The following is a 14227-nucleotide window of genomic DNA, read 5'->3' on the forward strand; positions in this document are numbered from 1 at the left end:
TTTATCAAAAAGATACAGAACTGTATGTTTCCAGCAGGAGTCAACAGACTTCTTTTACTTTTCTAATCGAGATGTTAGATTTGGTACATTGCGCAGATTTCATTCAGTTTTTCATTTGATCTGTTATATCATCCCAGTTTCTTGAATTGCTGAAATTCTGTATGTTGCTTTTCATAAGGAATCTTGGCAACTGATGAGCTTTGCAACCATTGTGACAGTTTCAGGATAACTGGTCTATTAAGCAGACTTGCTTTAACACGAGAACTAGGCCCTTCTTTTAGAATAAATAAATTACATTTCCTCCATTAAACTACGGTGGGTGGTTTTCAGAACCTGTTCATTTTACTTAATATTGCATCTCTGTGTCACAGCTTGTCCTTTTGTTAGTTAACACTCCATGAAATTCTTGTATAGATTGTCATAATTCCTCTTCTTACATCTTTTAATGAGTGCTAAAATAGTTAAAAAAATGTTAATGCTTAAAGCATCAACACTGGCAGCTGAGACATCCGTTTGCTCTTAGCAAAAATGTGTCAGGCTTGCTTTTAATCCATGCGGCTATCCTCATAAGGCTTACTCTGATGACATTTGTAAGGCTCTTTGTTGTGTTGTAAAAATCTTGTTAAACTTACAAAATTAGGGATTTAACTGCAAAGAGGAATTAGCTCAACCTGAAATACAGGATTTATAGTAAATGAAATGATTTTATACTAAATGAAAACATAAAGATACATGTGTACATTTTCATACTGTTCTTTTTTTTTCTTTTTAATAACTACATGCTATTTTTCTATTTTTTTTCAGTGATTAAAGGTGTGTAATCTAGCTGTTCCTGTGTGTGTGTGTACACACAACTGCATTATGATGCACTGGAAAGCAACAAAAATCTATCAGTTAAAGAAAAACATGTCAGGGTTATTACAAGTGTTCTCCATGGAGACTGCTAATACAGCATAAATTTCAGAATGCCCGTTCACATTTTTTTTTAATCAGTTAATTTTATTTGGAATGTTTAATTCTTACCAGATAGATTTCTGATTTTTTTGGGCTGTATCAGCTTCTGTCTTTTCTTTTTTTCAGTACTCAGTGTGCTGAACCAGGCATGGAAGCTAGAGCTGGAGGGTCTGTCTGTGCTTGCACATCACTGGCTACGACTTGAGAAGCTGCTTTTTTTTTTTTTTAGAGAGTTAAGATCAGTAACTCAGTGGGCCTCTTCCAGTCCCAAAACATTCTTTTTCTAAAACGTTCTTTTTTTTCTCTCCCCGACATTTCCCACAACGTGTGTACCTTACAGTGCACTGATGACCTGTTTAACCTGTGAGTCTTTATCCAGCAGGCATGAAGTAAGAGCTTCCTTTTTTCACCATGCCAAAAGAGTTCGCAATTGAAGGCCATCTGCTTTGACATCAGTACCTCAATTTGCTTTCACTTCAAAAATTGGCCATTTATCTCCTCTGAGAAATATTTTTTTATTTTCTGTATAGCAAAAATCTTTTACCAAAGGTAAAGGTCGGACAAACGGACTTGTAAGCACACATTAGACTTAATGAAGGCATTGAATGTAAGTATTTCTGGCATTTAGTCAGCATACAGAAGTTTATTGTGTGAGGACCTTGGTGGGAGGGCTTTGGTTTCAAATGAGTGTTTGTAGAATATATGGCATTTTGTTTACACTGGATAACACTTAATGTTAAAATGCTTGGGGGACAAACGCAGTCTTTCCAAACATTAAATTGCCTGATTATTTTTCCCATGAATTTTTATTATGTCAGTATAAATGCAGATTAATAGTTTTTTTTCTTCAAGTTGCTGACCCTAAATAGCCATGAACTTGCACTGTAATAAAAAGTTGTTTATCTTTTGAGTTAATTTGGAAGCTATATAATTTTCATTCACTGTTGCTAAATATAGAGCTGTTAATAGATCACACAGCACTGCTAGCCTGCAAAAAGCCATTCAATGATAGTAAGAATTACAGTATACCACTTGTGTATTTAACAGCAGGGGGGAGAATTATTTTCTTAGATACAGACATATTACTCTGTTTAACATCTTTCATAAATCAGCTGCCCTTGAGATTTGCTACTATACTAATCTTACCAGATTAGCCTCTAAATATTTCAGATTGTTAGGTAATGGCTTTTATTAATATTTGCAAAGTTCTTTTTACTGTAACTGAGAGGCTTTATTGTAGAGGGCCCCCAGGCTTTCATGGTCTCAGGAGAATAATACTTCACATGATGAAGTGCAAGTGTGAGGAGCAATCCCATCTTTAACAGTACTGCCTGAATTTCTGGCTATGTGAGCTCTTGAGAGGTGAGTGAGGGAAAGAGGACACTTGGCTGCACACGGAGGAGCAGTGCCCATCACCCCTGGCAAGAGCCAAGTGCTCCGTGACTTTGGCATCCCTCATCCTGTGCCTGAGCAGACGACAGAGGACCAGTATTCCACGTGCTGTTGACTGTTTCACTCCACACAGGGTGCGTCTCTGCACAGCCTCGTCTGTGGTCATCTTTCAGCTCACAGACCCCTGACTGGGACACTGGGCTTTGGTCAGCCAGTGGCAGCCTGTGTCATTATCCAGCTTTCCTACTAGGTTTCACTGATATTTACAAATGGTTGTTTTCAGAGCAGAAGGGAAGCTGATGGTGTATGGTGGACAAACAGGAGCTGTAGCCATAGCAGTATAATTACAGCACAGACTTAAGCATGGTTGTTTTGTTATTGAGCTTAGTGTCCAGAGGCTGCAGTTATGACTATACATAAGATCTCCATAAAGATTTTTAATGCACTTTTGGAGTTGAGCATTGGAGTAAAGCACATCTGTGCCTTTATTTCACTCTTTGTGCAGGAAGACAGAAACTTGAGGAATCCATCTGCATATTTCAACAAATACGACCTTAACATTTGTTTTTGTGTCTTTGAAATCCATTTTAAACTTGTACTGCTGATGAATGAATCCCATAACTTACTAAAAGTGCAGTAGTTAAAGACATCCAGCTTCACAGAGTTACTCGATGCTTCTGGGAATCCATAGATCTTAATCTTTTAGCACCAAAGGGAAAATGAATGTCTTTAACTACTTTACCATTAAATAGATTGTCTCTTTCCATACCCTGTTAATAAACACAACAAGTGGGCTTGCAAGGTCTTTAATGAGTGGCAGTTTAGCACTTCATGCACAATCATGCAGCTGTCCATGGACCATCACTTCTGTTTCGTTGAGTCTTCTCAAATATTTTGTCTCAGTGAACTGAGCTAATTCAGATACAAATTTTATGAAAATTGTCACTTCAGCAGTTTTGCAAAAATAAATATCTTAGGTGATAGCTTTTAGATATGATTAACTATCTTCACCCAAAGGAATTTTTATATGACTTTGTATGTTTGACTTATTTCTTTATCTGGAAGAATTTGATTTTCATTGCAAGTACACTGCAATACAGTGTTATTTTATATTTTTTTCTTTGAAGGCGGAAATCTAGAAAGGGCACGATTAAGTTGTTTGTTGGCATTATAGCAAGCAGTGTTCTGTAAAACAGACAAAATATTATAGTTGAGCAAAAAAGTCCTGCAAAGGAGATCATTTTTATTTTACAATACGGTTGGACCTTGCCCAATCTAATGGGTAAGTACAAAACTAATAAAGCCAATAGAAGTTCTCCCTTAAATTAATATAATGATTATCATAGAGTGACAAATGGAAACTGCTTCAGATGAAAATTAGTGCAGAAACCGCAGGGAAATATTCCTGATCTTTTGTAGGTTTGTAGTATTTCTCCAATAGAAAGAGCTGTGTGCTTTCTCAGTTCCTATCAGGTATTTCAAGTAGTTTGCTGAGGAGCAACAACTCTGTTGTTAGAGGTTTGTTAAATATATTCTCTGTAACCCGCTGGAGGAGAGTGACCATAGTGCTGTAGCAGGTAGGAGAAAGAGGTAGGAGGAAAAGGAATATATATATATATATATATATATATATATAATATATATTTATATATATATAATGTCCTTTCAACCATATAATGTGGCTGTTCATGACAGCACTTGTGAAACACTCAGGGATTATCCAACTCCAGTTGATAATGATTAGATGTAACTAATCTTTTCAAAAAAGATAAATGGGACCGTTTTCTACTGTTGAATGCTTTTAGTGGCTCTGGAGGAACAGGAATTGCAGCGTGGGTTACTGATGGGAGTTCTTATATCAGATGAATAATCTTTGTAATTGCTGCCTCTTGGTTTGTCGTGCCTGAATCCTGCTTGATACGTGTGTGCAAAGAACTGTATATGTTTGAAATGAATACACGAATGCTTTTTGTAATGAATCATTTCTTAAACTTTGTGAATAGCCTCTCAAACTGTCACCACAACATCCCTTGTCTTTTCCACTGCAAAGCTGACTTGCAGACTGCTTGCAGGCAGGAGGCAGAGCCAAGGTCTGGGCCATGCTGCATTTGCCTCTGTGCTGTTGTGCACCCTCTACTCCAGCTTGTCAGGCTGGCATATCTTCACCGTGGATTTTTCTCCATTGCCCATGCTTATTTGGGATTTTCACTTGGCAGATTTACTGGCATAAAGCTGTATTTGAACTGACCAAAGAATCCAACATAAGCGCTTGCCAAAAGACAGTTTTGATCTTTTCTGGCTGCCTCAGGCTGTTTTCCTTTTCAGAGACAATCACAGGCATGTGATCCTGATTCAGAAAAGGATTTGTCCTGTCTCACTTGTGTGAGTCAGACATTTGTGAGGAAAGAAAGAAAGAATGTGGTCTTTGAAGAATATATCTCCACGGACATGTTAGGCTGCAGTTTGGCTATTAAGAAATAAGCCTCACTTGCCTGAGAAAAACATTGTCCATAATCTCAAACGCCAGTCCTTTTCTAGTTGGGAGGGAGCTACACTGGACGAAGAAGCCCTCTTTTAGACAAGGGCATGAGCAAGTGAGAGCACCTCCTGTTTTAGGCAGGCTGTGAAGGTCCGGAAGCCCCTTCCTGTAGTGCCATATTGGTCTGCTTAGTTAGAGGGTTGTGACAGGTGCCTCTATCCAAGCTAACACTTCTACTCCTGATAGTTTTGATATGCTGGGTGCTGCTGGGCAAGGTGTTCATCTCCTCTGACATAGGAATAAGCTATGGCTCTTTATGGTGCTGCTGCTAGCTATATGTAATAGCTCTAATAGTACGTCTACTTCAGTCTGTATATATATGAAGTATTTATTGCAGGTTTAAATATAGGTATTCCTAGCAATACAAGTGGTAGATGCAATTATCCGCAAAGAGAGAGAGAGAGAGAAAGGGATTTGCATTGCTGTGAAACAGAGGCAATGAAATGCAGCTTGTGCTTCTCCTATGACTTTGTTGCTTCAGGATAACAGTTTTAAAACTGTGCCTTAATGAGCATAGGGCCACATTGACTTCATTCTTACCTAGGAGATGACTTTCTCATAAATGCACATAAGAAATAATTCTGTGTTAAAAAATACAGTGATAATTAAGGAATACAGTCTTTGCTTCAGCTGGTTGCCAGAAAGCCTGCCGTAGCAGTGGAAGGGAGTGAATTGTGAGAACTCAGTACGTATGTGTATTAAATGAATATGTGCTGCTGACTATTCTGCAGCTTCAAGCTCAAGCCAAGACTGTCTGTTGTAATACTAAAGTAATATTTTAAAGGTGGATTTCATTTCTAAATTTTAAGAATTAATGCTTTTCTGAAATGTCTTTAGAGAATTGAAATATCTGGGTTTCTTTAGATGCTTCAGAGCTCTTTGAAAAAGCAGTTGGCAGCAAACATCTCGCCTAGCGAGAAGTATTTGGTAGCTCTGAATATCTGTACATGATACGGGAAATCTAATATGAAGGCTTATGTCTGTCTGAGTAGAATGTTTTTACTGAGCAAGGAGGAGAGGATTGCTACTTCAGCTCAAAAAGCATTCACAGAAAAACTATGCTTTGAGTTCTTATCTTTTTCAGGAACAGGCAGTTGCTATCAAAGTATCATTTTTTTGTATGTTGAAGTCTTAAGAAGTTTAAAACTTTCTCATAGAGGTATATGCAAAATGTCGTAGCTACACTCAAAAGTTCACTGGTTTAGGGTGATGTTGCATCTCTGTGATGTAACCAAGGGTCCATACTAAATGCCATTGCTAATTTCTGCGCACTCGGTCATCACTAGTATCTTTGATGCTACTGTATGAAGTAGTGTACTCAAACCCAGATGTTTTTGTGGTCTCTGTTCTGAGCTAGAAGTTTCAGGATACTGTTCTAGGCTAGTACTTGGTGTCTCATCCCACATTTGGTTTGCTTTAAATAGCAGACATTTGGGGATATTGAAATTTGAACTCAAAGAACCCAACTCAAAATAAAGGTCAGGAAAAAAAAAAGATACAAATAAATAATGTGATGAGTGATATTCCCTAGAGTTATTTGGAAATGCACTAGTACAAAGATACAAAGATCTGGACGATTTCTATTTCTTGCTGCTGCATCACTGTTATCATCTGATTAGTTGTATTACACTTTTGGTGTGCTCCAGGTTTTCAATCCATTACATTTTAAACTACTTGACATTTACACTATTTGATGCTGATATACTAATCTATATATCCCTTTAATGTCTATAAATATGTTTTATCATAGCAGCAATGTACTGTCTTGGTCTTTTTTGCTCAAGGCTTGCACGTTGTAAAAACTAAGACAAATCTAGAGTATAGAACCAGCCAAAACCACAAATTCTGATTTAGACCTACTTGGCTTTTCTGAATCATCACGAGCTCTGGGCAGAGAGTCAGCCAAACTGGTTTTCTCATCAGTGTTGTGTAAACACAAGATGTTTCCCTGGGCTAAATATTATTAAGTAAAGAAGTCATGTTTATTTGAAAATTTTTTAAAATGTCACACGTTGTGTGAAAAATGAATAATATATAAAGCTACCTTCTAGGGAAATCAGCTCAGTTTTGAACACAAAGTAGTTTAGAGTACCCTTATTTTTTTATTTGGTTCTGTAAGTGTTTTGGAGCAGGGTAGACAAAGCTTCTTTGCATTGCAGCAGAATTAGCTTTGGGAATTGCAATTTCTTTTCAAGTTACTAAAAGAAACCACACACATTAGGTCATAGCTCTACCATGCTATGATTTCAATTTTTAAAATTGGAAGTGAAGGTTCTGCAACTGACTAGTGCATTCTGGAGAAAACTTCAGATGCATAGGTGTATGTAGAAGTGGCACAAGGTTGTAATCGTGAGAATGCTGTAAGTTTGTAAATGCCAATGACTGCTTCCTTGACATCCCATCTTTTTGCTTCTGGCACCTCCTCTCTTGCGCCTTATATCTTTCAGGAAATCCCCCTTCATGGTGATTTAATGAGAGTCAGTTACCTTGTTGAGCTGTCATATCCCCAAGCACTCATTTCTTTTCTCTTCTTGACGGTCCTTGCTGTCTGTAGGTCTGGCCGAGCACCAGCAGCCAGGCAGTGTGTGTGTAGTCTCTTCATTCTGGTCTTTCAACTGTGCTGTTGGCTGCCACCATGGGTATTCAGTATTGACTGATAGGCATCGATCTGCCAGTAGATTCATCTCCTTGCAGCTCTTCACCACTCGTGTCGTTGAAGGGGATGAGAGTTAAGAAGATTAGAGGGAAATATAGATAACACACAATAGGAATTGAGTGGGCATATAGCATATTCCCTTTTTGACCCTGTTTGGCAGTGTCAGTTAAGAGACAGAAGCTAGTGATGGAATCAGAAATGTATGATGCAGCCGAGTATTACTATTTTTTTTAACAGAAACGAAGTCTTCTTTACCAAAGTCTGCCAGCTTTTCAGTTAGAGCTTGCTTTCTTCTCAGACTGATGCAGTTGTAAGTCTATAGGCTTTAGCTCCCTGATTGTCACCCATATTCCCATATTCCTGTTTCCAGCTGGCATATCCCTTACCACAGTACACGTCAGCTGAATAGCAAGTAAATTCTATTCTCTTTTTTTTCTCGAAGCATCTCCACATGCATCTAGTTTTAGTTTGAAGGTTTTATTTATTTTAGCTACCTGCTTTCATAAATGAAATGAAATGCTTTCATTAAGACCTAACTAAACCTGTAAGAGTGAGCTTGCCATTCTCAAAATTTCTTCTCTTTTTACATGGATCCTTTCTTGGTCTTCCATGCACAGACATCCCACGAGGAAAACACACTGCTGTTTGGTATAAGGTCTGAATGAGTGTGTGGAATAGGTATTGTATGGATTCTGTCATATAAAAATATTTGTGTACTCAGAATGTGATTTATATTTTCACAGCTGTGCTGTTACTTTGCTTAAGGAGTCTCAATAGGAAATGTGGACTTGAATTGTTTTACCTAAAGAGTAGTCTCAAGAGTATGGTATGGCTATTGTTGTTACTCAGTTGATCTTATTTGATAGGGAAGGGATAAGCAGGTGTTTTGGTGTGTTTTTTTAAAGGTACTCTAAGAGTCACACCAAGCTGTTTCATTTTCTTTACGTACAATTGTGGTGTATTACTACAAAAAAGAGTATGTTTCAAGAGAACAGAAAGCTGGTTTTCCAAGGAGGGATGTACTGTATTTCTGTGTAGTTGTTTTGACTGCATTACAGTGAAATTAGAATCACGGAATCATTAGGGTTGGAAAAGACATGCAAGAACATCTGGACCAACCATTCCCCTACTGCCAATGTCACCCACTAAACCCTGTCCCTAAGCACCACGTCCAACTTTTCCTTAAACACTCCCAGGGACGGTGACACCACCTCCCTGGGCAACCCATCCCAATGCCTGACTGCTCTTTCTGAGAAGAAATGTCTCCTCATTTCCAACCTAAACCTCCCCTGGCACAACTTGAGGCCGTTCCCTCTCTTTCTATTGCTAGCTATCTGCAAGATTAGTTACTGTTAGGGCAGTTAACATGTTTAAATGTTTGAAATTACTATTTCATCTAGACTAAAATTTCAGGCATGTAATTAAAAGTGAGACTAAGGAAAAAGAGAGACCAAAAAAAGCAAATTGGGCACTATATGCAGTGGTTTTAATTTAATTGAAATTTCTTTTTAATGGTTAGTTAAAGAATCTAGAGCTATGAACTGAATGTGCAGTTTTGTTTTCCATTTTTTAATATAGTCAAACATTTTAGCAAAGATGATGCTTTCTCTTTCAAAATCAGCATCTGTTGTCTGATTACAGAATTTGTTATCGTAGCCCTTGAAGTTTGTTATTCTACTGAATTCTATGGTTAATTGAGGCTTGCTTTTGTTTTTTTTTTTCATTTTGTTTTGCTTACAACTTCTAGGATGTGGTGCTGCTGGGAAAACAGTTGTATGACATTAAGAATACCATTCTAAGATAACCCAAGTCCAGTGACTGGATTCTCCTTTGTATGCTATTTAAAAGATTGATTGGAGGCTCTGCCTAGGAAAGAGGGAGTTGAATAATATTAATACAATATTTTTAGACAAAGTCTGTCTGTGCTTTTAGTATTTGTTTAGCTATGATTCAGCACGAAGGGCAAAGGCAAAGTGCAGTGTGTGTATATCCTATCCTATACAAGTAGGAGGTGATAGGAAATGACTGCAGCATTCCTCTGTGGGTGTAAGAAAAGCAGAGTGCCTTTAAAAGTAACTGTACAATGACCTGCACATTGCAGTCTTTGTACAGTGATATTGCTTAACTCACCTTGTGAAGAAGACACTTCTTAGGGTGGAGAATTTAAAACCAAACAGCCAAAAAAAAAAAAAAAAAAGAACACAGACATAGATGCAATACCAGATTTACAGTCTCAAAAAATCAAAGTGAGACATTAAAGGCATGAAAAAGGTGACTGTTTTTTATCTTTTTCTCCCTTTCAATAGTGCGGCTTCATGACAGCATATCAGAAGAAGGATTCCATTACTTAGTCTTTGACTTGTAAGTATGTCTTTTGCATATGTTTAGCATGTTGGGAATGTGGTATTCAAAACACTTAGATGTAAATACAACCTCACAAGGTTAATGCATGAATTTGGTGCAAGGAAATGGACAAATAAATGTAAATAGAGCTAGGAGGACAGTAACATATTTGGTCATTTGCATATGTAAAAGCTAATTTTTAAGGGTCACTGTAAGAATTCCACACTAAAAAAATATTCAAAGTAGGGATACTGTTGAATTGGACTTTAATATAAAATGTAGGTGTGTAAGTGTTGTGGTTTAACCTGGCTGGCAGCTAAACACCACACAGCCGTTCGCTCACCCTCCCCCCTCCCTCTCTGGGATGGGGGAGAGAAACAGGAAAGTGAAGCCTTTGAGTTGAGTTAAAGACAGTTTATTAAGACAGGAAAATAATAATAACAATAACAATAATAGTAGTAGTAGTACTACTACTACTTATGTGTACGAAACAAGTGATGCACAATGCAATTGCTCACCACCCGCTGACCGATGCCCAGCCTATCCGCGAGCAGCCGGCCCCCCACCCCGGCCAGCCACCCCTATATATTGTTTAGCATGACGCCAGATGGTATGGAATACCCCTTTGGCCAGTTTGGGTCAGCTGTCCTGGATCTGTCCCCTCCCAGCCCCTGCTGCACCCCCAGCCTGCTCGCTGGCAGGACAGAGCGAGAAGCTGAAAAGTCCTTGGCTTGGTGTAAGTACTGCTCTGCAACAATTAAAACATCAGCGTGTTATCAGCGCTCTTCTCATCCTAATCCAAAACATAGCACCCTACCAGCTACCAGGAGGAAAATTAACTCTGTCCTAACTAAAACCAGGACAGTAACTAAAAGTTGCATGCTATCTGCCAAAGCTAAACCAACATACAATTCAGAAAAAGGAATTCACTGCAAGCTGGTTGTCTGATAAAGGAAACATAAACAAATGTGGAGGAGTAGCAAATCCTCAGTGCTACACTGACAGGTAAGCCTGATTTCACTAGAATGAAAAAGATCATATGAATTTTATTGGTGATTTATGGTTTACTGATATGTAGGATTAGTTTCATTTTGACTCTTTCCAGAATACGAAATGCCCAGCATACCGAAAGGAATTGTCTTTCTCATTTTGCTCTATGAATTTGAATCCTGTGAGCTGTTGGAGCATGTGTGTGTGGGAAGGGGATGGTTACGGAAAGGGGTAGGTGGGGACGAAACCTTGTTTCTTCCAGATAATGCTGTTTAGTAAAACAACATGACAACATGAACATAGATATAGCAGACTCTTAACTTTGAAACAAAAACACTAATATTCTTCACAATTCCCTGTGATAGGCAAACTTTTCCATTCATATGAAAAACTACTGCTTTTGGTTCTGCATATGGGCAGACATGAATGGTAATTTTCTTGCAAAACTGACATATTTAGGTAAAACAATTTGTTTCAGTTGCATATTTTTCTATGGCCGTTTATGGATGTGAGAAATTCTCACCTCCTCCTGCCCCCATTAAGAACTTTCTTAGGCCCGATACATTTTTGCTGGTTAGAAAGAGAATACATTATTGCCCTAGAACTGTGAACCAGCTCACTTCCAAGCATGCAAACAAAAGTACATTCAGTTTAGGTAAGTTAGAACCCAGATCTTCCACAATCAGTTGCATGCTTTCACATTCAGGTTACCTTCCGTTTTATTTGCTGACTTTTAAATCCCTGGGGACTTTTTCTAGACCAGATTTTAGGCTAGCAATACAAAAATATATAAACACATGGTCTGTCTGCAGTGAAGGCGTTTCGGGTTCAGTACTCTAATCTGAACTGGGCACAACAGGAACTTATATATGATCTGTATATATCCCAGGCAAGTGTTCTGACTGTTGGCTTAAAAGCAGCTCTAGGGCACAGTATGCATACATGTTCTCTGACATACCTATTTTTTTTGTTGTTTTGTTTTTCTTTTAAATGAAGGGCTACAAAGGAAATCTTTCTGTGTGGAATTGCTGAAATGTTCTTAATCCTGAACACTTCCAATAAATGCGTTTTTACCTTAAATTGAATACCTAATGTCTGCTATATCTCAGGAGATTATGATTGCAGTATGAACTAGAATGAATTTGAACATCGGAGTTGTAGATATCAGTATCTATATCTGGGTACTTGCAGAGTGAATAGAAGGATGTGTTCAGCAATAGGAAATAATATATAACCCAAAGGTACTGTCTTGCCAAAAACAGATTGCGTACCAAGCATTCTGCACTGGACAGGCACTTCCTCTATTTCAGTGTCACTTCCATTCAGGAAAAACATACAAACAGACTCATACATCTGTTGTTCCTCCAGAGCAGTCTGCACATTTTTGTTTTTCAGTTTCTTCAAATACGGAAATAAGGAGGGCTTCAACATATACGTAGAGATTTTTACTTTTTTTTGTCAAAATTATTTTGCAAAAAAAGAAAATGTCTAAATGGTAAAGGTGGTAACTGTACTGACAGATACTTATCTTTGGTAGATAAGTATCCTAATTAGTAAGGATGGCTTTTCACAGTTTATTTTGCATTCAAGCTAAGAAAGTACTGCTTTAAATAAGAAATTACGGCGTTAATACTCACTAATACTATCGATTAGTGAAACTTCACCTTTAATGTCGTTATAAATGTGGTTTAGTGGCTTGTTTAAAAGAAGTGCATAAAAGAGCTGCCACAAAAAAGGTGCCATATAGACTTCTTTAATATGAAGACCAAGTAACGTGCTTTCATTTTTTTTCCAACTAAAGCTCGACTGTGGTGTAACACTGTCACTCCACCCACGCATACCATCGTGTTTTTTATCTTAATGATTTCTTTCAGACTGTGTGGGATTCAGTGCTACTGTTTCTTCAGAAATTTCCTTAAACTGCGTCCCACATAAAGTGCAGAGGAAGAGTTCTTTTTCTTGAATAGAAAAAGATGATCATTGTCACATTCTATTTTGAATTTCTAATAATCTCTTTTTACTAAATGTTATAGAGATGTCTGCAATCTGAAGGAGAAGGTTGAAGGAGAAACCTCAGTGATAGTTATGCTTCCATATGGAGAGAGAAAAGTGATTAATGTTCCCTGCTACAGGCTTGCGTTTAGGTGAAGAGTTCTAATGCCAAAATGGAAAGGTGGAAGTCTTAAATTCCACATGGAATTTGGACATTTAACATTGAATGAAGTGCTTTCTGCTAGAAGGAGTGTTTCTTTTATAGAGGTGTTCCTGTAAGAAGCACTGCGTATGGGAGAATTATCTACACTGAAGCTGACATGCCATATATATGTAATTATGCTTCAGTTGCTGACTCACTGGCCCTGGACACACAATTGAAATATGTAAATGGCCGTTTAGTTCTGGAGGATGGGGGTTCATTTGTACTTTACTAGGCAAAGCAGTGATTTTCAGTGTCTCCTTGGTGTCACTGCCAAGGAAGAGAGTCATCTTACTGATCTACTGACATGATCTTCCCTACTTTAAAAATAAATAAATAAATAAACTAGCCTTCTGCAATACTTTGCACAAGCAAAGGACTCACACCTGTTATGTTTCTCCCACAAGACACAGTGATTTCTGAATAATGAGGTGTGCACAGTAAGACTGGCAATGAACTCCGTAAAGTTTCTAATTCCTCTTCCCTTACTGGTTAAAGCAACTGTAGTTAAGATTTTCATCTCTTTATCAACCTGTTTCAGTTGCTAAGCACGCGTGAGATTGTTTTCAGTATTAATGATGTTATGTGAGTTCAAATTCAATCAATTCTGTCAGTATTAATTGCTGTATCTGAATGGAAACAGCTGTAGCCCTTGAAGACTCTTTTGTGCAAGTCCGTGAGATTCTCTTTGCTTAGTGTCTCCCATTTGAATGCACTTGTTGACACACAACAATTGGTACATTTAGAATCCTGGCGTCGCTGCTGAATTCCAAGTGGAGGGACTGTAATGTGTAGAAGGAAAATAAATACCCAAAAAAGCCTAGTTGCAGAACAATCTGCCTACAGTAAGTGTCTGAACCTTCGTGTCCTTTTCAGGAGGAGAAAGGTCAGAAATAAATGTTAAAAAAATATATTAACACTGCCATTTTTGTAGGACCGTTTCCTCCCACCTTCATTATGCTGTTTAAGAAATATGAGATGTAAGCCAAGAGGAAAGAAGGTTAATGTGATCATCAGCAGAGGCTTTTTTTTAGCTAGCTTTGCTAATTTGGGTTTTCATTTTCTCATATTCAAAAAATTTCCTTACAAATTGAATGTAGTACATGAAGTAAATATTTTTGTATATATTGTTACGAATGTTTCCAACAAAAAAAAAATG

At 37.8% G+C, this 14227-nt stretch overlaps 1 protein-coding gene across 25 annotated transcripts in view; it reads left to right on the top strand.

Moving 5' to 3' along the window:
• The window catches only part of CAMK2D (calcium/calmodulin dependent protein kinase II delta), a 167024-nt gene that overhangs the window by 86857 nt on the left and 65940 nt on the right, over positions 1-14227 (top strand). For all 25 annotated transcript variants that reach the window (XM_080591270.1, XM_080591260.1, XM_080591249.1 and 22 more), the window contains one exon: positions 9848-9902. In XM_080591270.1, the coding sequence (XP_080447396.1) occupies positions 9848-9902 (55 nt within the window). The remainder of the gene's footprint in view (positions 1-9847; positions 9903-14227) is intronic.

This window comes from Anser brachyrhynchus (genome assembly GCF_964034855.1).
Source record: "Anser brachyrhynchus genome assembly, chromosome: 4".
Classification (NCBI taxonomy): Eukaryota; Metazoa; Chordata; class Aves; order Anseriformes; family Anatidae; genus Anser; species Anser brachyrhynchus.